The sequence below is a fragment of the Haliotis rubra genome, unplaced genomic scaffold (genome assembly GCF_003918875.1).
Source record: "Haliotis rubra isolate DU_JTF1 unplaced genomic scaffold, ASM391887v1 Scf1135, whole genome shotgun sequence".
NCBI lineage: Eukaryota > Metazoa > Mollusca > Gastropoda > Lepetellida > Haliotidae > Haliotis > Haliotis rubra.
The window spans coordinates 138,939-162,526 of NW_025765043.1; the positions used below are offsets into that span (position 1 = coordinate 138,939).

General features: G+C 41.0%; 2 protein-coding genes across 2 annotated transcripts; one reads left to right on the forward strand and one right to left on the reverse strand.

Moving 5' to 3' along the window:
• Positions 1-5,939: 5,939 nt before the first annotated feature.
• Positions 5,940-6,341, forward strand: LOC124292190. The gene has a single exon (XM_046729246.1). It carries the CDS (start codon positions 5,940-5,942, stop codon positions 6,339-6,341), a length of 402 nt encoding a protein of 133 aa, XP_046585202.1.
• A 5,253-nt stretch (positions 6,342-11,594) lies between these two features.
• Positions 11,595-12,757, reverse strand: LOC124292215 (putative ankyrin repeat protein RF_0381). Its single transcript, XM_046729272.1, has 2 exons — positions 12,577-12,757; positions 11,595-12,382 (listed from the first exon to the last, which is right to left on the reverse strand). Exon 2 carries the CDS (start codon positions 12,264-12,266, stop codon positions 11,595-11,597), a length of 672 nt encoding a protein of 223 aa, XP_046585228.1. The 5' UTR covers positions 12,267-12,382; positions 12,577-12,757.
• Between the last annotated feature and the right edge of the window lie 10,831 nt (positions 12,758-23,588).

Here is a 23,588-nt window from a genome sequence, read left to right on the forward strand (position 1 = left end):
GCTTCAGTTTGCCTTTGTTTTTAACGATTGGTTGAACGTTTGGCGTTGATTGAGATCTTTGAGTTGACTGAGAATTGTCACGGTCATAAGATGGTTCTGATTGGATTTGGGGCGTACCAGGAAGTGGTTCTGCAGTTTGTGTAGATATTGCAGGTGAGAATATCAGAGGAGAATCAGATTTAACCCAGGTCAAGTTTGTCTGACAGCATGCAGATGATTTTGTTATTCTAGTTGTCGCTTCTGACGGTGTTCTGGTGATAGAAGCATAGCTCTCTTTATGCTCGGAGCTTTGAACTAGTTTTTTGGCATCTGCAAAACTAATGTTTTGGGTGAATTTGATTTGATTTATCTCCATTTGACGTTTCCAAACAGGACAGCTTTTAGAGAAAGAGGAATGATCCCCTGCACAGTTTGTACATTTTTTGACAGTACTGTCACAGTCTTCTGTTGTATGTGTCTTCTCACCACAGTGAGCACATACAACAGACAATGTGCAAGTATTTACGCCATGACCAAACCTTTGACATTTGAAGCACCTAAGAGGGTTCGGAATGTACGTGTCAACATTGATGTTACAATATCCTGCCTTTAGAGATTTTGGAGCATTTGGTGTAGAAAATGAAAACAGGTAGGTATTTGTTTTGATAACAGTATCGTTTTTCCTGGTTGTGAAACGTTTGACATAGAGTACGCCTTGATCTTTCATCTCAGAGAAGATGTCAAGTTCTGACATGTCAGCAAACAATCGATCCCGATCTCTGATAATTCCTTTGCTCGTGTTGAGTGTTTTGTGAGCTGAGACCGTGACTGGAATGCCGACAAAAGAATCAATACTCATAAGGTTGGTGGCTTGGTGCCTCTTTGCACACTCAACCAGCAGAGCACCAGAACGTAATCGTTTAATGTTCTTAACATCACCAGCTATGCCTTGTATACCTTTAGCTACGGCAAAAGGATTCAACTTCAAAGGTGACTTGTCAATAGTTTCAAGCACAAGAAAACGTGGCCAGTAATCAATTGAGTTGGGCAGTCTGAGGTCAGTTTCAACAGGATCAGTGTCAAGTTGACGCTTGGTCTTTTTTGGGGGGGTTAGGTAAGCCATGGTTAGTTAGTAAGATTTCATCATCCGAGCTCCCAACCCACCATGGAGTATCACAAGGACAATGCTAAAAACAAGTGGATTTCCAACTTGAAGCACCAATGATACCCGGATGATATACTCCAGCAGAAGAATTAAAAGATTAATAATTCCACCAGATTGGCCCATGAGCCACCGCCTTCTGGGCATAAGACTCTAGGCAAAGTTCATAACAGTATATTTCAAAATTACAAACGTTTTAGATAAACAAGTAGGCCAAGACCGAAATTAAAACAATTCAAAATCAAATTGGTGCAATGACATATATATATAGTCTATACACATGGCTTGGCGTGACCAGCCGATTGGTAGAACCGGGCCAGTTCTACCACCCGTCTAGGTGAAGTAAGGGCCGAAGTGGTGTGTTGGGCAAAGGGACACTGTTCCTGGACCCAGTGCCCTCAACCACCAGAATCCCGTCCTCCACCGACACAGGGGCGCAACCCACGGCAAGTGGGTTCGTGGACCAAATATCCCCCCGGGTCCACAACGGGGAGTTGAAGGGCGCTTAGCATTACCCAGCACCCACCACGAGGAGGTGGCCCTTCATGGGTGCCTACTCCCTTGTAATACAAACCAATAATAGCGATTTGAATCTATGATCGTCTGTTAAACAACTTTTATCCTAAGTTGAATAAAATTCTGAAATTTATATGTTTAATAAAATTCTGAGATTTAAATGTTCAATTGGCAAGGTAAAATCTTGAGGATTCGTACTTCTACTTTCACTTTATTTGATTTACGTTTTTGTTTAAAGTGAAATTCATCGGTATGTTTTCACTGCAAACAGACTATAGTGGTTAAAGCGTTGGCTCGTCACGCCGAAGACTCGGGTTCGAATCCCCACTTGGGTACAATGTGTGAAGCCCATTTCAGGTGTCCCCCGCCGTGATGTTGCTGGAATATTGCTAAAAGCAGCGTAAAACTAAACTCAGTCAGTCAGTCAGTCAACCCCTGAAGAGCCGTGTTAGAATTCATCTTCAATAACCCATGCTTGTCGTAACAGGCGACTAAAGGGATAGGGTTATCAGGCTCGTTGACTTGGATCGATGCTCATGCTGTTGATCACTGCATTGTATGGTCCAGACTCGATTATTTACAGGGCGCCGCCATGTAACTGGAATATTGCGGCGTAGAAATAAACGCACTCACTCACTATTCCTGGTCATGTGGAGCTTTTTTCCCGGAGAGGTGAAGGGATGTTGTTTGATCCCGGTCACGTCATACAAAAGGGACTCGTGAAGATCCGGGATAGAATAGGTCTTCAGCAGCCCATGCTTGCCACAAGAGGCGACTATGCTTGTCGTAAAAGGCGACTAACGGGATCGGGTGGTCAGGCTCGCTGACTTGGTTGACACATGTCATCGGTTCCCTATTGCGCAGATCGATGCTCATGCTGTTGATCACTGGATTGTCTGGTCCAGACTCGATTCTTTACAGACCGCCGCCATAAAGCTGGAATATTGCTGAGTGCGGCGTAAAGCTCAACTCACGCACTCACTCACTCACACAAAAGGACGTTAAAAGATGACACTTGTTGTTACCGTGCCTAGAGCTTGACATTAAGGGGGTGAACACAGGACTGACCAACCTCACCTCACCCCACCCCACCTCACCTCACCTCACCTCACCACAGCCAAGACCAGCCCACCTCACCTCACCTATTACATCTATTAACAACGCTGTTTATATTACATGTGAACGAGGCAGAGCTCGTACATTTCATTGATTTCTGGTGTTTTACTGTTATGTTGGGATTTGACAGCTCAGATCTGATTTAGAGAACTAGAGACGACATACTGAATATATCTTGGCCGGTCCCAGCAATAATATACACGTATCAATGACGTTTTGCACGTCTTATCTGATCTCAGAATTACAGGGGAGGGAATTTCGAGTGTAGATACCCTCCAGATGTCAGATGTATCGAGCCTTCAGTTTGCCTTGAATATGCCTTGTCGATTTGGTGAGTATTATATCATTGTTCATTTTTGTTCTAACATTAGTTATCTCCATTGGATATTCCAGATATACACGCGATTACTTATCGAAAAGTGAGAATCCTCTGTTTTGTATCCCTTGTGATGAAAACATCACGGTCAAGCAATTCCAGCTTGACGGTGTCGATTTTTCCATCACAGGGGATAAATATTTCACCGTTTCATCCAAGAAGAATCTTTCTGATACAAGTATTCATTTAATTTTTGGTTTTTAAAAAAGACATTGAGCTACTGCAATTTTGAGTGACATTTTCTACATATAATTCAAGATTTTTTGCATAACTGTATATGAAGTATTGTAAATTACTGTAACACCATTGTCCCATGTAGGCTGTGAGGTTATTGTATGTCCATGTACGTAGTTCCAAGGGTACTTTGCTTACCAGTTTTTAAGCATAAAGTATTCCTCGTTTATGCCAACTATATAGCCAACGACTGACGGGGGCGTATAAATCAAGCTATGGGTCCTGCACGTTGCAAAAGACAGTAAATCTGACGACCTTTTCTGAATCACTTTCAAACAAAGCTACATTTTCCCGGATGCGTTTTTCTTTTCTCATTGATGTAACAAGGCTATGGACACAACGACTTGAAACTTTCAACGTTGCGAAATAATAACCAGCGATGTGGCGCTGAGATATTTGCACAATATCAAGGATTCTCTTCATCGTTTCTGTTGACACCGGAGGCCTCTCCTGATTCGGCTCCCATTGGCAAATGGTAAGCTGTTGGCCACCTCTTAGAGGCGTCATGTACAAGTTCAAGTTCATTACTTATTTGTCAGCAGCACCAAGGTGATCCACTGCCTCCCATTGTTGTGGATATTTCTCGGTAGCATGTAATGTCATCAATAAAAGATTTCACTATTTCGTAATTACTTCAGTCTTAGGGACACAACTTATCAGTCTACTGTGTGTCTCGACAACACACTACTTCCTCATCACACACTGACACTCAGCTCAGATGTTCATAAATCGTTTCCATCTAACCATAGAGACGTGTAAAGCGAATATACCTAAAGAAGAGGCAGTAACATTCTTCTAGCTAATCAAATGTTGACGATGAAGGTTGTTTGAAGGGAGATAACCGCGGCAGGTTTATTTGTATCATTGGCCCGAATACCTTCACGTGACTTTGTAGTGGTTTTCTTTGTTTTAATTACGGTAACGTTTCATCATTATAGTTTGTTGTTATCCGTCGCCTTCAGCAGTACTACAGCTGTGTGACGACTTGCCTAAACCAGGTCCCACACTGATAATCGATGACGATGCATAATACAATCTGTAGACAGAGGACAGAATAACAAGTATACTTCCCATCAAAAGTTTAGACTCACTTGAAAAACTCACTATATGTTATGTATATAAAATATATAAATGGTTACATCAAAGATTGAGTTCTCCACTAACTTAGGGGAACCAACTGCAAACCTTATGCAGATGAATTTCACGAGGATCATGCATCAAATTATTGAAAAGCATGTGCAAGTATCCTGCATGTGAACAGCTGCGTTTTGGTGTAAGGTTTTGTTAAGAATTCGTCAATTTTCACTGATTTTTGTCATTAATTGAACTCATCAATTATCTTTTCAACGTTACGAATTTGGTTTACAATACATCAGTTGATGTGTAAACAGTAACTTTAAACAATATGGAATATTTTGCAAAATCTAGTTTAAAACAGCTGCCTGAAGCAAGTGGCTATATTAACACTAGTGAGTCTAACCTTTAGATGAGAAGTATAGTATATCACAGTTAGGGATTAAAACAAGCATGAAACTAAATTCAGAAGACAGATCACCAACCTGAGGACCACGAGGACTTACTTGTAGATTTAGCCACCACTTAAAATAACAAGCATACTGCAATTATAAGCTTGGCCTACCAAAATATACTTTGCATGTTCTAGGACTTAGGTACCCTCTTATGAGAACAATAATTCCCTGTGTGCAGTGTGTACTTAAACCCTTTTTGAGGTTAAAGCTCATTTGCTAGTTTATTCTACCGTTTATATATAAAAGAAAGTTATCACATTTTAGGTAATTGTATAAAAGATGAAAACGGGTTTGAACCCATGAAGTAAACATTCGCTAAAACGCAACATGGTCCGATAACAACGCAGCTGTCAGAAAACTCCGAAATGCTGTCCAAATGCACGTGCATGGTTGGGACATGAATATCCATGTTGGACAGAACAAACATGCAGTAACACCCCAAAAAACATCACGGATATGCCAGGACTTACGCAAGCGCAGCTAGACAGAGCGATCGGTATGGCCTATATGGGGCTTCACAACGTCATCTGCAGCTAGGTCACCATCTGTAAATTGGTAAACTGGTGCCAGTAAACTGGTCACACCTACGGCCGCTGAAGATCGGGAAGACCAAGAGCCACGCAGATCTACCTCCGGAACAGAGTCGTAACGGCGCCACAGTCCTTCGACGACTTCATATGGCTTGTAAACGAGCCTACCGCCCCTTTCGTGGAATGGCCTTGACCCGTCAAGACCGTCAACGATGACTGCATAGAGCCCATCCCCCCAGGTGAAGTAGGTGGAGTTGATGCAGGCAGAGGTGAGGCTGATGATGGAGTCGTTTGAGGGGCTGGTGTTTAGGGGTCGTTCAAGATTGTCGATTCGGTGGCGTAGTGCTAACAGGGCTTCTTCTCTCGGTACATCAGTGAAGAGGTCGGGCCTTCTGCAGCCAAATCCGCGATATAACTAATCCAGGCCCCATCGTCAGCTACGATATAGTCGACCTGTTCACTGTTCCAAATTAAAAATCAGCCTCACCGCCGCCTGTATGAACTCCACCTACTTACCCTGGGGTGATGAGTTCTATGAACAGATTCACAGACTCCCAATGGGCTCATCCCTATCCCCTATTCTAACCGAAATTTACATCACAGAACTAGAAGAGAAAGCACTACAAACTGCAACCGTCAAACCAACCTGCTGGTACCGGAAAGTGTATGATACTTTCGTCATCCTCCAACCTGATCATGATCCCACCCAGCTTCTCATCCATCTAAACAACCAACACCCCTGCATCAAATGTACGATGGAGTCAGAGCAGAACAAGAAATTACCTTTCCTTGACGTCCTTGTATCCCTCACATCCTCCAACCATCTCCAGACCACTGTGTACAGGAAACCTAGCCATTCGGATCAGTACATGCAGTACAACTCCAAGTATGCAGGATAATCAACACTTGAAGAGAGCCGTTGTAGAATTAAACAACTCTCCTGCCCAAATAGTCAACAGAACCATTGCTGCCACCCTGTCACCTCCCACCAAAAGACCCAAACCAGATTAAGCCTACATCACGATCTCTGTGCCCTACGTTTGGAAATCAATAGGACTTCACCAAACGCAAACTCACCGAAGCCATTCACATCAGACGCCAAAGGCCCAGCATCAATTGAGTTCAAGGATATATCATTCAAACCGCTGATGATGCACTCCTTCACCAAGCCAAATATGCTGACAAAAATATCTCCTCCTTTTTAAGTCACCCCCTTTCATTTGTACATTTCATGCTTCTATGCCTTTCCCCCTTTGTCACCGGATTAGCTATATCAGCAAAGTTGCTAGCTAATTATTTTATTTATCTTGTTCTGTTGTTTTCTTTGTTACACTTGTTCTTCATGGTAACATTCCTGCTTGACAACGATACCAGAATTTGTATCGAAACGTCGCACACTCGTAATAAAGAAGTTGTTATCCATAAAGTGTGTCTGTATCATCTGGTTATCTGTACCAAAATCATTAGCGGAAAGGTTCTGTCACGAGACTACATGAACATTCCAGCAGTCCAGTCGCTCGTCTGAAGAGCAGCCGCCTTGTCATTGCTGCCACTGAATTGGGTTCAGGATCCCTGGGTTAAAGTTATTGGAGGAGACCAAATATCACAGACCGACAGGGGAGCAAAATAAGAAGTTCACCTTTTGTTCTCAGGGATTATCGCGCTCCACTGATCTAGAACCTTTAAACAATAGGTGCGGGACAAGTGGGAAGACCCCGAGAAGCCCGCATCCACAGAGAACGAAACCAGGGTCAAGAGACTTACCATGTAAGACCCAGCTTTCCACAAGTGTCAAGTCTGTTATGCAATTTTTCTTATGCAGTTGGCCGTGCATTATAGCTACATGAAATGTTTACGGTATGGGATCAAAATGATGATACAGTGAACCATTATTACCTCGATATTTGTTGACGTATTGTTACATGATTGTAATTACTATGATATTAACCAACACATGCCACAAAGGTTTATACCTGTCTGTTTCTTATTGATCGAGTTCATTTTCTTGAGGGTGAGTTATAAAGGAAGGACAGCACTTGCATGATGTGCAGTGGTGCATAATGTATATATTGGGCAGAAAACACCATGAATTTGTAGACAAAACCAAAGGACTGAGTTTATCCCCCTTGAGTACTTCCATCCTGCTTCTGTCCTTCACGTTGAGACGACCAGCAACTGATAAAAGACTTGCGTAAATGAAGCAGTCATTTAGCCAGTTAAATACAACATGGATTCTACCGAATCCATTCATGAGCGAGTCGTACGCTTTATACGGTCAAGCCAGAGACCATATATCGGTTTATGGTCTCTGGTCAATCCAGCACAAGGAGAAGTAACGGTTGTATGTTTTGGCCTCTTCCAAAATGATTTGGTGTACATGAAATTGATCCAGGCGTCCCCAACATCCCTTCTTCGCTAAAGTCTGCTCTTTATAAAGTATATTGTTGGAAGAGTAGTAGGATGAGGAAGATCTTGAAGTGTATAGAACAACATTTTCTGTGCTGAGTGGAGTTTAATGGAGAATAATCACACAAGAGGGTGGATAATTTAAAGTAACCTTTATCTCATGTAGTTATGTTGCATGGTACATTGTTATGTCAGCATATTATTTTACATATACTATGTACATGTAATGGCATGACAAATATATTACGGTGAGGTTTTACATGACACGTGTTTTCTGCGTATTTGATTCAACAGTTTTGGACCCAAACTAATTTCATGCGAGTCACAGCTGATGCAATATTTATTTCAAGTAAGTTTATCTTGTCCAGTAAATATAATAACGATGTAATGCATCATATTACTTACAAATAATTACAGTATCACAACATAGGCTTTGACAGTCCTTGTTTGATTCTGAATTAGCATTTTCTAGACAAAATATTTTCATGACTCGCACACTTAGGATTAATACAAGGTGCCATTTCTATTTCTCAATGTCAATGTTAAACCCCGTATGTACACAATGGTAGTACCCTTGTAACTGATTTAGATAAGAAAACACTTGAAAGAACATTCTACAATCACTGTCATAGAATAATCATTGTTAAACAACAAAACAATCACAGCCGTGATAAAAATTTGGCCTTGCCACATAGAGTATCAAAGATGATGGAAAAAATGCAATGACACGGTAAAAATTTAAATGACACGATGAATTGTTTTCACAGTGCCCTAGTGGCGATCTGTTAATTATCTAGACCAGTCAACCCTGTGATTGACATCATGAGCACTGACTAGCATTACCTAAGTCAGCGAGTCTGACCACACGATTTCGTTATTCGCCTCTCCAGCCTTTGCTGTTTACATTTCACAACTTTTGAGGTACAACCCAGCGTGTTCTTTTTATGAGGATTTCAAAGAGTGCCATACACTGTACCACTTCTGCTCAGAAGTGGTTTGATCAAGGATACAACATTCAAGGCCTCAGTTTTATGGTAGACATGTGGAGGAAATTTCCAAATTTGATGCATCATTAGCAATAATTATGTCCGATGCAATTTTCTATTTTTGACTAATACGATGCGTTCCCGAATTATTTCAGGTGAAAAACTGACTAGACTTAGCATAAGTTTATAACGGGTGCCACTGATGGGGCAGGATACGCTCACCTTTTCGCGAACACCCGGTATCATCACAATGTCATAGTGATTCATAAACACATGCTCTGTCATTGTATCACATGTTGAAAATCACTGACTTGTCTGGTCCACACTCGATTTCTTTAAAACAACACCATACAGCTGTAATGCTGCTGAAACAAATATTTGCTCATGATATAGTCACATTTGTACAATTGACTCTGTTTTTAGCATAGATATCTTATGAAAGTGGATGAAAGCTTCATTCATTCAAGCCCCTGCACAAACACATATACATAGAGATCAATATACTGCCATGGATCCTATAAATTATATAAGCTGCCATAGCAGTGGGTGAACACAGTAAACAGAGCACAAACAGAAACTCCACTGCCACCGCCAGTATTTTGGCGTGCACTAGTACAGCACAGACATCGCTTATCATTGCCCCACCAATCAATCTCCAGCTATGGCTTCACGAATGTTTCCAGTCCGTGCCAGTATAAAATGCTGCACACAGCCAGGCATACAATATGACGACATATACTCACACAGGCATCCGTATCGATACCATCTTCTCCTCACGTTTACATACAGAATACAGCTTAGTTAAGTCAGTCCAGTGTTCAGAGGGTATTTGCCGCTGAATATACATTTCTTTTTCCATTTTGGTTGACAACACTTATGTCAGTTTTCCTGATTCGTATTAAAGTGTTTATAAAGTCATTGATGATGGCTGTCAACATGTTACAGATATCTACTGAGTGAGTGTCTGTTTTACGTCGCTTTTAACAATATTCCAACAATATCACGACGGGGGACCCCAGAAATGGGGCTCATACATTGTACCCATGTTGGGAATCGAACCCGGCTCTTCAGCGTGACGAACGAACGCTTTAACCTTTAGGCTACCCCGCCACCCCCATTTATTTAAAGGAGCCCGTTGTTGAGCAAGTATAGTATGACCAGAAATTATTGAGAATTTTAGGAATATGTTTAATTGGATTTCTAGTATAAACAACCTTGACCAGCTATCAAGTGCTTGGTTTCATTCAAGAGAGACAACTCCGTTAATCCCTTTTCATTAGTTTGTGGAGAGTTATCCCCCTTTGTTTACTTGCTAGCAGACAACATTTTCAGTGATCCTCAGTATGGATGATTTAGAGAAAAGGAAGTTGATTTTAGAGTATTATAACAAGGACATCAGATCAGCTAAAGTGATTTCAAGTAGAACAGGCATCCTTTTGTCCACTGTTTATATTGCAAATGGATATGGCATGGCGTAGGTAGGCCCAGAAAATTGACTGTCGGTGACAGGAGGCGGCTTGGTATTCTTCTTTCTAAACAGAAAGGAAGGAGTTTAGAAAACTTAAGGCTGGATATGATTGATAGAGGAAATGTGGCTGTCTGTAAGCAGACAATTAGAACTGAGCTGCATGCAATGGGTTGGCAGAAAAGTCGAGGAATTCCATCACCGATTATGAAACCTGAACAAAAGGAGCGATGGTTGTACTGGTGCTTACAGCATAGACAATTTAACTGGGACAATGTGATTTTCTCAGATGAAAGTTCTGTGTGGCTCTTTCCTAATACACTGAAATTCTGGACCAAACAAACTGAAAAAACCTTTGTATCAGCGCCCAAAGTACAGTCCGAAATTTAACGTGTGGGTAGGCATATCTGTGTTAGCGGCAACGCCCCTCTGTGTATTTGTAGGGAATATGAACAGTGATCGGTACACAGACATTAACTTCCATCTGCTCACGTGTTCTATAGAAATTGTTGGATTTGCCAGCAGGACAACGACCCAAAACATCGTTCAAAGCATTCACAGGCCTGGTTTCGGACCCAAAATATGACATTGTTAGATTGGCCAAGCTATAGCCCTGACATAAATCTAATAGAAAATGTTTACGGACTTATGAAGGAAAGTGTCAATAAGAAAAATCTGACAAATATTGCTGAAATGAAAGAGGGAGGTGGTCCGATATTGGGACAGCATGGACCACGACCATACTCTTTGATCAGTAGTATGCCCCACCGCATTGAAGCCTGCATTGCTGCCCATTGTGACTTGACAAAATACTAACTGTTCACCTGTCTTTGAATCTGGAGTTATGTTCTGCTACTATTCACATTTAATACGTGAGTAATGAGTGAAAAATGTTTTTTTACAATCTTTAAATTCTCAATAATTTCTGGTTGTACTGTAGATGTAACTTCAAGTATCGAATACCTTAAGTGACTGTTGTCTATGTACCTCTGAACCTTCTCTAGGAGTAATCCGATGGCTGATGATATCCCTTACTCAGTAGGAAATCCAAACCATCCTCTTAGTCGTCTGTGCTCCATACATCACTGGTGTTCTCTATGTCAGCTATTCCACGTGAGAGAAGATCCTCAACAATGTCTACACTGCCACTCAAACATACTTCATGTAAACTGTTTCTACCTAGATCATCCACTACCGAAAAGTTGCATCTTTGGTATCCAGTAGATCAACAACTTTGTTACTGCCCTTCTCTGCTGCACACATCACCGGTGTACTTCTATCCTCACTCCTGCTCTCTATATCCGGTATCCTTTGCTCACCAGCAGATCAAAAACTTTCTTACTGCCCTTTTCTGCTACATACATCATCGGTGTACGTCTATCCTGACCTCTGCTCTCAATGTCAGCAACCCCACGCGAGAGAAGATCCTTAACAATGTCTACATTTTCACTCAAACATGCAACATGTAGAATGTTTCTACCTAGATCATCCACAACCGACAACTTGCATCCTTTGCTCACCAGCAGATCAATAACTCGTTTACTGCCCTCTTGTGCTGCATACATCACCGGTGTACCTCCATCCTCACCTCTGCTCTCAATGTCAGCTATCCCACGTAAGAATAGATCCTCAACAAGGTCTACATTGTCACTCAAACATGCAACATGTAGAATGTTTCTACCTAGATCATCCACTACCGACAACTTGCATCCTTTGCTAACCAGCAGATCAAAAACTTTCTGATTGCCCTTCTCTGTTACATACATCATCGGTGTACGTCCATCCTGACCTTTGCTCTCAATGTCAGGTATCCCACGCGAGATAAGATACTTAACAAGGTCTACATTGTCACTCAAACATGCAACATGTAGAATGTTTCTACCTCGATCATCCACATCCGACAAGTTGCATCCTTCGCTCACCAGCAGATCAACAACTTTCTTATTGCCCTTTTTTGCTGCATACATCACTAGTGTTCTCCCCACCCTGTCTCTGCTCTCAATGTCAGCTATCCCACGTAAGAATAGATCCTCAACAAGGTCTACATTGTCACTCAAACATGCAACATGTAGAATGTTTCTACCTAGATCATCCACATCCGACAACTTGCATCCTTTGCTCACCAGCAGATCAATAACTCGTTTATTGCCCTCTTGTGCTGCATACATCACCGGTGTACCTCCATCCTCACCTCTGCTCTCAATGTCAGGTATCCCACGCGAGATAAGATACTTAACAAGGTCTACATTGTCACTCAAACATGCAACATGTTTCTACCTCGATCATCCACAACCGACAAGTTGCATCCTTTGCTCACCAGCAGATCAACAACTTTCTTATTGCCCTGCTCTGCTGCACATACTACAGGTGTTCTCCCCGTCTTGTCTTTGCTATTTATGTTAGTTATCCCATGAGAGAGAAGATACTCAGCAATATCTACATTGTCGCTCAAACATGCCACATGTCTTACCGTTATCTAATTCAACGGAGAGGTCACATTCCTCCTTGACCAAAAGGGCTAATAATTCCATATTTCCCTTGAAAGCAGCAATTAACACAGGCGTCCTTCAAGCTTTTTCTCTGGTATTAATGTCAACGGAACTGCTTGACAAGAGTTGTTTCACTATCAATACCTTTTCGTCCAAACAAGCCTGCATGAGCATGGAATTACGGTCATAAGAGATGAGCTTCATGTTCCCATCATGAACTTCCCATCTGGAGGTTATCTGAGGCAGCTGACCTTCAAATATAGAGTGTTTCATTATTTTTACATAAATGTGTATCTTTTTTCTAATAACGCCTTCTTGTTTTCAATATCAAACACGAGGAGGCCAGTGGTACATTAAAACAACATGGTAATAGATGTGATAGGATACATAATACAAACACGAGGAGGCTTCATGGATGACGGCTGCTTTCCCTTTGTCAGCTTCAGTTATGGTGATGGTGTTGTCTTTCTGTAGTTCAGCCATTTTGTAGTTCTTTCCAGTTCTATCATGTTGTTATAGCGTACCACTGGCAGTTTGTATGACGTCATCACACACGTGTGTGACCTTTTTGTGACCTAATCGATTTTGACAGTGAGTTTTGAACCCTTGAGCCCCTTCCCCCTTTTGGATGAGTTCCCTTCCGTAGGGCTTCACATGACCTTTGTTATGTGACCTCATTTTGGGTATAAAAATCAACTTAACTACTGTGAAAGTTGTGGCCAACTTACTGGAACAATGGGGTATCCTGAACCAGTACAGTAGAGCTTACATCATGGTACCTCCTTTTCTTCACATATATAAATCAGTAACTAGATACACGTATTATGTGTATTTTCCATGCACTGTATTCTTTGTAGGAAAATCAAGACGCTAAAATTGACCGCAAATGAGCCTTACTGTTGACCTTACCAAAATGTGGACCCCACGCTTTTAAACAATGTGTACAAGCGCTCCTACTCAGTGGAGAACAAGAAGCAGCCGGACTCCTGGGACGGAGGGATGGTGATGATAAGACAGAGTTACAGGATTCTCGCTGTCATCTTGATCTCGGTGAAAATGTGTTTGTGACAGCAAAGACATGGAAAGATGCAGTAAACATTCACATTCACAGGGAGTATAATGTGTACTCGAGTGGCAAGTCTTATCCTGACAAACGAGGCATTATGATAACTCTAAAGCACTGGTTGGAACTTTCCCGTGTGTTCAATCAGCTGAAGGAGGCTATGAAGTCTGGTCACTCAGGTTCTTATGCACATATTGGAGGGAACATCTATGCTACATTAGATTGCAATGGTGTGAATCTCAGACAGTGGGAAACGAATCTACAGATGGGAAAAGCCGTATCTACTGCAAAGAGTATCTTGTTGTCCCTTGACCAGTGGAAGAAACTGAGAGACTGTGTGCAGGTAATACCCGACTTTGTTCCTGAGCTGAAAGAGATGGTACCTTGAATGCTTCAGAACGATCATCATAATCAGATGGGGTACCTCATGTGTTCCTTCTGTAATCCTAGTGACTACAGTCACTGGGTGTAAGGCCATTCTTGGTTTAGACACTGTACTGTACGTGCGGACGTGTTACCACTGCTCTCACCTCTGGGATATCATGGATGTGTGTGGACATTACCAACTCGACAAGACTGTCGTTGCCGATTGCTGTGCAATCAAGACTGAATGGACTTCAATTTCTTTCAGTCTTGGCCAGTGCAGATGAAACAGAGTCCAAGTCAAATGGCCCAGGCAGGATTTGCGTACTTAATCAGAGTGGACATAGGTGTTTCCAGTGTGGTCTCGTTCTCAAGAACTTGGAAGTAGATGATGATCCCTGGGATGAACATGAAAAATAGTCTCCAGATTGGCCCTGGTGGGAATACCTCAGATAGACGTGACCCGCTGGGGTAGTCATGTGGATTTACATGTGTAACTAAGAGTGTGATGTAAAATATTGTATATTTGTGAAACTGTTATTGGTAATAAATCAATGGTAAGAGTATATCTGTATTGGTTGCCTATGTATAGTCTCTTGTCGATGTATAAATACAGGTTTATTCAGATACTAATCTCATTGAAATGCAAACCACAATATGAGTAAAAGTTTGCTTTCTAGAATTATGGCTAGGTACGTGTTGAAACACTACGAGTTTTTAAGGTTCATGTTAATGATTTTGGACGTTGAGGGGATTCGACAAGACGTCTTAAAAATGAACAGGGAACAGATTCTTGCTGTCAATGGTATTCTCAATAGGTTATTAAAGATTACCAGTGACTCGATATGAAAGACGGAAAATGATAGAAATAACTATCTAACAGTGTTACAAGGATACGTTCACCCCCTGTGGAGAGAGAGCATGTATGACGATCCTAGGAGTTCTGTTGGACCCAAGAAGCTATACCAAGCCGTGAAAGCTGAGTGTCAGTTATGATAGTGGATATCTGTATAAAAAGGACACAAAGGAAAACTTCATTGCTCGGTGGACCAATGACAATCACCCTTCACCTGAAACCGCTCCCGTTTTGGGTTTAAGGGTATAAAAGGGGGAAAGAAGTATACCTTGTGAACATTCATGAGGGTAGACGTCAAACATGAAAACATCATCATGAGTCAACAATATAAACTGTATGTCCCAGGCACAGGACTTGACCCGTTATTATATGTTGCAAGTCTAGGGTAAAATGAAACCGTATGATTTTGTCATGCAAGGAAAGACAGGGGACGATGTCAGTAGACAGAACGCTGGAACTCTAAGATCCTGAATGGCCAAAAGATTTGGGAAAAAAGAAAAGACACAGAACATGTCTTCTCAGGAACCCAAAATTACTTTTGTAACATAAGTCATGGTAATAACAATGACAGCATTAAATACTTCAAACTCAGTTTTAATGACTGGATGAATGTGTTTTTAAAAACCATAAACATTTTACACTATTACATCCAATCACAGCTGACACATATCTCTCTGTCTCTTCAGTTACGGTCCGGCTCAGCGAGCAAGCAATTTCTGCTTTAGTATTGTGGAACCTGTATAGACTGTGCCCTCCATTCACGCATGCAGTAATCATATACGTGCCCACATGGCGCATGAATTTTATTTGCTAACAGCTAAAATCGTTTATTGTTCACAGATATGAAAACTAAATACTCAGAACTTCTGAGTTGTTCCTTGTACCAAATCGCCAGGGCTTAAGAATGAAATCTGACAACAGCATAATCTATTTTAAACTGCCTAGGGATACCTCGCTCTGCAAAGGTTTGATTTAACAAAATGCACTCTGATATTTCACATCGAACAAGACTGGCTTTTGACCTAATAAACAGCATCTTTAACATGTAAATTCACCTAATATTCATATTGTAATATAATTCTTCGTTGATATACAAAAAAGATATGACGTCTGCACTGTGAACCCAACACTCGAGTCGGCAAATCAAATTCATACCACTCTTATTCATAAAATAATTGAATAATAATCACAGACCACTAAGGTCAACCTAAAGGTCACACACCTAGGAAGTAAGGGGACTCATCCAAAAGGGGGTGGGGCTTAAGGGTTCAAAACTCACCGTCAAAATCCATTAGGTCACAAAAAAGTCACACACTTGTGTGATGACGTCATAAAAACAAAATATCGGATTTTCTGCTCAACCCCTCTGTCTACAACACGTAAGCTAAGATTTGTTGACAACAATACGTGCCCCAACATAAACACGTACTGGGAACTAGATTACCTAACGCAGTCAACTGTGTGATCAGTAGAAAATTGTGACTACGTACATATTTGTGAAGTCATAGACATTCCACAAATATATATATATATATATATATTGTAATAACAACATAGCCGTTAAGACGCTGGTTGTTCAATGTTGTCTAACTAATGGATTTCTTTAAGGAACTGTGAATACTGTGAACATAGATGTCACGTGTGCTATCTCAGCGGAACAATCAGATATTATGTTATTTGCATGTTGTTGTCATTTATTGCTGTAGCAGGAACGTGCTATGATCAAACTGTATATTATGTTTATTATGTGAAAAAGTTCATACAATAAGAATCAACAGTTTACAAGTGTTATTATATATACTGAACTTCTTAAAAAAACGCATCACCAATAATTTGGCGAATCGTGGAGACTGCGGGGTAACTATGCAATACTTTTAGCACTTGTTATAAAACTTGTAACAAACATGGAAATAGATACTGTGATATTCTAGTTGGCTTTACCCTCCTTCGTCGACATGTTTTTGAAATGTGTGTATTTATCATGAATTATAACAATCTACGTTTTCTGCAGAAATTACGAATAATTCGTTGTCACTCTTTTTCTTACAATTTTCCTGAACCAGACAGTTCACGTCGCATCAGCGTTTCAGAAAAGATGAAACATTGTGTAATAGTCGATACACAACGTTTCGACAACGCATACATTGTGTACATGTATATGCTGTAGCGTTGTTAAATAACGTTATAAATAACGTTGTGACAACGTTGTGTCATGACGTTACCAACCTACAACATTCCCACTACGTTCTGAACACGCTGTGTGTTAGCTGTGTATGTGGCGGCTGTCTGTAAATAATAGACTCTGGACCAGACAATCCAGTGATCAACAACATGAGCATCGATCAGGGACACGATGACATGTGTCAACCAAGTCAACAGCCTGACCACCCGATCCCGCTAGTCGCCTCTTACGTCAAACATGGGTTACTGAAAAGAGTTACTGAAAAGAGTTTCCAAAGACCTAGGACGACAAATACGATTGCAATGGGTGTATGGGATATATGTACACGTATGCCTATATGTACGATGTGTGTGCGTATATATGTGAGTGTGTGTATGTTCGTGTAATGTCTGTATGTGTTTAAGTATATGTGTATATACATGTATATACTGTATATTAATACAAAACATACCCGTAAAAGGTCATTGCCATATGATAACACACTCAGAACTGAAGCGCTAAAGAGTCAGGAAGTAATAAAGGGCAGTGGTGACAATATACAGTTTTACTTTTGTCGGCTGTAGTTAACAAAAAGAACAGAGAATTCGCACAGTCCATGATCACTACAACATATATAAAATCGACAAAACCCTAACACATCGGCGTGACAAATCCGGAAAACACGAATAGTAAACTAATTACCGAGCCAATATCTGAGATTCAGGTATTAAAATGAAGGATTAAGCATACACCTCCAAACAGAAGCACCTTTATAGCCAGATGTGTACAATTCATAAGGTTCCACAGATGACATAAATGCAAGAGAAAATCTATACTGAACACACTAACACCATTGTTGCATGAACATCAAAGTTACTTAACCACGTTTAACGGTGAACGCATTTTGAATAAACATAGGCGATACCATACTAAAATCAACGAAAACATGCTGGAGAAGAAAATTTACAAAGTATTAACATGAAAGCTAATGAAAGCACCACAAGTAACGGTAGTCCAACGGAGATGAACGATATCAGCAAGGATATGGTTTAAAAACTAGGTTAAAGCATCGCGTACTTTCAAAGTGATATATGTATCTGTATTTGAGTAACTAAGTATCATCCATTGCTACTTTAGGTGTTATCTTCAGTTGGTGATATATACGTGACTACAGTTCTCGGATCATCAACAACGACATCCCTCATTAAGCGAGTGTATGACTGGGAACCACTCGCTGAACTGCTTGATGCGTCACCATCAGTGTTGTCTTCTGTAGCCTGTGCCCTTGGAAAGTAATCCGCCAACACAGGTAGTACAGGGTTACTGTCGTCATCTGCACTGCCATGTGGTCCAGGAAAGTAGTCGGCCAAAACAGGAAGTGCAGTATCACTGTTGTCTTCTTCCTCAGCCGGTCCTTGTTGTTGTCTTTGCTGTTGGGATACTTCCTCGTAATCTTCTTCCTCTGCCGGTCCTTTTTGCTGTCCTTGCCTCTGAGATACTACATCGTAATCATCTAAATCCAAGTACCGATGCACTGGGTAGTACTCTCCTGTTTCCAGTTGCCCTGATCTCTCTGTATGTATCGACTCATTTCTTTGGTGATCCCTGAAAATATACACATGAGTACTCTTAGTACTGCAACAAGTTACCATTGATCACTAATAAAAGGTATCACACAGGTTGTTTGGAAATAGTGTTTACATTCAGAAATTAATATGTTTGGAACTTGTGGTATTCCATACGTTTTAGTGCAAACTCCAGTCTGATTCATAATCCCAACATATTTGTCAAGTATGCAAGTAACTTTTTGTATGTAAGTTGTTTTTATCATTATCATATTGATAACAAATACATTTTGTCTGAGATACCATGACAGATTACGATCATAGTTCTAGAGTGCACATGAATTTGTCTTAGGAATGCTTAATACGAGATCTTATTCTACGATGTAACATCAATGTGATAAATTTAACATAGTGTTTTTTTAATAAATAGTTTTTATACCAACCTTTCTGTAGTTTGGCGACGACGACGATAATGAAACCCAAATATACAAACAATACCAACTATAAGAATTACACATCCTGTCGATAGTCCTAGTCCCAGAACAGGCACGGTGCATCCTGAAACATATCAATTATTATATATACATGTACAACTGTTTGTATACATGTACAAGTGTTTGTATACATGTACAACTGTTTGTATACATGTACAACTGTTTGTATACATGTATAACTGTTTGTATACATGAACAGCTGTTTGTATACATGTACAACTGTTTGTATACATGTACAGCTCTTCGCCTTCTCATACAGACTCGGGTGCCATGGAGCTGACGCCTGGTTATGTAGATATAAGTGTATGCCGTTCACAGAATAGTATTCAAACATTATTAATGCCACTACGTGTTTGTTTCAGATACAATATCTGTCCAGGACAATAATAGACATAACTATACAACACACTAATAGCAGCTTTCTCCTGGCTATACTATCTGCCCTTGTAGCCGAACAGCGTGTGGCTTTACATCTGAAAGTACTAGTGACTGTATATTCTCCTTCTACCACCAACACAAACCAGATAAAAGAACAAACATCAGTGTAAGTCCCCTGCGACACTTGCCGAGGCGTTTATTAAAACTGTACGCGGTACATCACATCACAGTGATGATTAACGCCTCACCGTCTTGTTCCACGCAAACATTCCTTCAAGCAGATTCATCTTCCTGCAAGGCAGTTTCTACGTTTGCACCCTAGAAGAAAAAAGTACGCATATTATCACTGTAGACATCAGATGCTACTGTAACATCTTCTCCACCTACAGGGTAGGTATGACAACACTGCAGCAGTGTTTCTCATTATCATCTCTTCTTGCAGCACCTAAGTGTCACAAATCAATATGTTCAGTACTGGTGTCGCAGCCGAGAATGAACTTACCGCGCTATGACGTCACATTTATAGACATATCTGACAGCGCCCTCTAGACCATGTATTACCTCCTTATATATCTGGTTTGTCAGTAAGAGAAATCAATTTCTATCTAATTCACCCAGCTCAAACGATAGAAATTTCATTTCTCCTTCTACCACCAACACAAACCAGATAAAGAACAAACATCAGTGTAAGTCCCCTGCGACACTTGCCGAGACAAAAGAAAGGGGAAGATTGAAATTATTTTATTTCAAGCAGTCACAATTAAAACCAAGAGACTTCGACACACTCAGTCTCGCAAAGCAAGTCATCCTTTACGTAGCCATCCTTGGCCTTTTCACTTTTCCAGCGACCATGTCGCTTAAACAGTCTGTCAGCTATGCCACTGTTGGCTGCTGCGGTAGCACCCCCCTGCCCTTAAACTATGCAGTCCATACTTGGAGATATCTGGGACCAGAGGAGTAAGTGCCTCCAAAAATAACTCTCGCAATCTTGTGTAAGATAGTGGCTTATCAACTTGCCTCAATCTATATCGGTCACTACACACCGAAATTGATCTAAATATATACTCATCTGAGTTATCGGAAATATCTGCTAATTTCAGATAACTTTTCAATGTACCACTGGACAAAATTCAGAACCTGTAGATGCTATGACAACCCATGCACCGTCGCGGTAAACATCTGTCTTGGACTTCTCCACAAAAATGGACATGTGGTGCTCATGAAATACAATGTCTGATCTACGTATATGCAGCAACTCTTCTGATCGCAAAAAAACACAATATGCAATAGCAACCATAGTAACAATTCTACTTTCCTTTAAACATGTTTTGCAACTGAATGCTTGGAACAAAGCTCTTACATGTTCACTTGTCACAGGAACTTTCTTGACAACTGACTTGGAAAGTCTTCGCCTGCCTGCTTCTAAAACATTTTTCACAAGGGTGTTGTCGGTGGGGCTAGGTATACCGACAATAACGTGAGCATATCGTATACTGTAAAATGCGGTCACTATAGGCGAAATGCTTGAACTGTTTTGTATAAGAGACAGCAAATACAATGCACAATAGAAAGGAGCGATAGGGATAACAACAGACAACCCATGCGACTTAGCCCAAACCTTAAAACGCTGAAAACCAGAAGCGTACGCTCTAGAAGTGGATGCTGCCCTTGCATCATCTAATAGATCTGCTAAAGACGACACCTCACTCCTAAGACTCGCAGGCAGCTTACTGATAGCATCATGGTACACACAATTGATAATACCTGAAACACAAGGAATAATATATGGATTAAATCATTCACTGTAATCAACATACAATGCTAACATGGGAAACCGCAGATCTACAACACCAAACAATCCACCACCACAACGACTAGGCACATATGCCTCTTTGACCACAGGAAGATGTAAGACATCTTTCACCTCCGATACGAACACATCATTCGGACAAAGTAATGGCCAAAAGCTAGCCGAGTACCACCTAGGAACAACCAGTGTTCCCTTAGCCTTACACCTACACATATGCTTCAATACCCTGGCTATAAGGTAGACAGGTGGAACAATCCCAGTTCATCTCACCGCTCCAATCGACAGTAAAAGTATCAACAGACTCACACCCTGGATTCCAGTAACGAGAATCAAAACGTCCGACTTTCTTATTATAGTGCGAAGCGAACCTATCAATTGTATGGATACCCCATTTGGCATCAATCCATTCATACAACTCTTCAGATACACCCCAGTCATCCGTATCAATTATCTTACTGAGAAAATCAGACTTTTCATTCTCTTCACGGGGAATCCATTCCACCTCCAACTGCACGCTATGATGCAAACAAAGCTTGAAGATATCCATGGCTACTACTTGCAAATACGGTTTCATACTTCCCTTCTGGACAACCGTGACTACATTCTGGTTATCTGTAAACCATTTCACCGAGTGAGAACTTAGAAAAGTAAGAAAACTCTCGAGAACCATAGCTACAGCCTTCAACTCTCTCCACGTCGAACTCATCTTCATCTCCTCCTCTGACCACACTCCATGAGGCTCTCTACCTCCAAACTGAACACAGTAACCCCCGTACCCCGTGCTACTGGCATCACTGTACACGATCCGACTAGGGGAACTATCTGAACACAACGACCTCATGTTGTAGTTGCCAATATTAGAAACCCAAAACCGAAGCTGTTGGATGCTCTGCTGTGATAAATATATCTTGTCACCCCAAGACTGTGCATTCAAAATATCAAAAGAGATGGCTCTAGTCATCAACTGGCATACACTGCCAATAACTTGTTTCATTGCTACAATCTGACCCACAATTGAAGCTAATTTTCTGACTGGAACCCGGCCACCTGAACAAAATAACAAACTACTGATAGTGTCCTTCACCTTTTGTATCTTCCGGTCAGGCACAGACAGTGTGAACAGAGAAGTATCAACGCAAAAACCTGGCCACTCTAATTGCTGTGATGGAGACCATAAGGACTTTTCTGCTTTCGGAACAAAGCCTGATCTAATTAAATCACTCTTAACCTTATTAGCTACCACATCACACTTCGATTGTGAACTTTCAGACATGATACCGTCATCCAAAAATGTGACAATGCGAATACCTTCACGCCTCCACATCTTGACCAACTGTCGAGTAACTTTGGTAAATATGTAAGGGGCAGAAGTCAGTCCAAAAGGCAAAACTAAAAATTTATAATACTTTCTACCACATGGCCACTCCCAAGAAAATCCAAGGTAGTCCGTGTGCTCATGAAATATCTCCAAATGATGGTATGCAGAATGTATGTCAAATTTTTCAATCCAGTCATTGTCATTAATGTACATTAAAGCAGTTTTCCAATCTTCATACTTTACTGACAGTTTATACACATGCATATTGACAACTGACAAATCCAAAATTAGTCTTTTCTTTCCGGCGGCTTGAATGGAAACAGATAAAGGATTCACCACACATGGAGGTTCAATACATTCAACTATAAGATCTTTACGTAGCAAATCCGTGATAGCATCACAAACAAAATTGGAATGAGCAAAGGCAGATTTGTTATTTCTCAGTTCCATAGCTGGGGGCGTAGAGTAAAATGGAATCTTATATCCCGTTTCAATCACATCCAAAACAAAGTCAGTAGCACCGATTTCGCGCCAAAATTCACAGGACATTCTAAGACGCCCTCTTACTCTAATCTCAGCACAACCTTGCTCATATTCGTAGAAGTCATCAGTTAATAAGAAGCGTTCACAATTACCGTGTTTAGGCGTTGAGCTTTCTGTCTTCAACGACCCTGCTGTCTCGCTGAGGTCTCCCGGTGACAGACGGACAGTCTCTCCTCCAGTGTGTTGGGTCTCCGCATGCGAAGCACGTGCCTCGTCGCTGAGCACGAAAGAACTGCTGGGAAGGAGAAG

Coding starts and splice junctions, on each gene's coding strand:
- LOC124292190 (XM_046729246.1), top strand. CDS start 5,940: ATGAACTCCACCTACTTACCCTGGGGTGATGAGTTCTATGAACAGATT.
- LOC124292215 (XM_046729272.1), bottom strand. CDS start 12,266: ATGTATGCAGCAAAAAAGGGCAATAAGAAAGTTGTTGATCTGCTGGTG.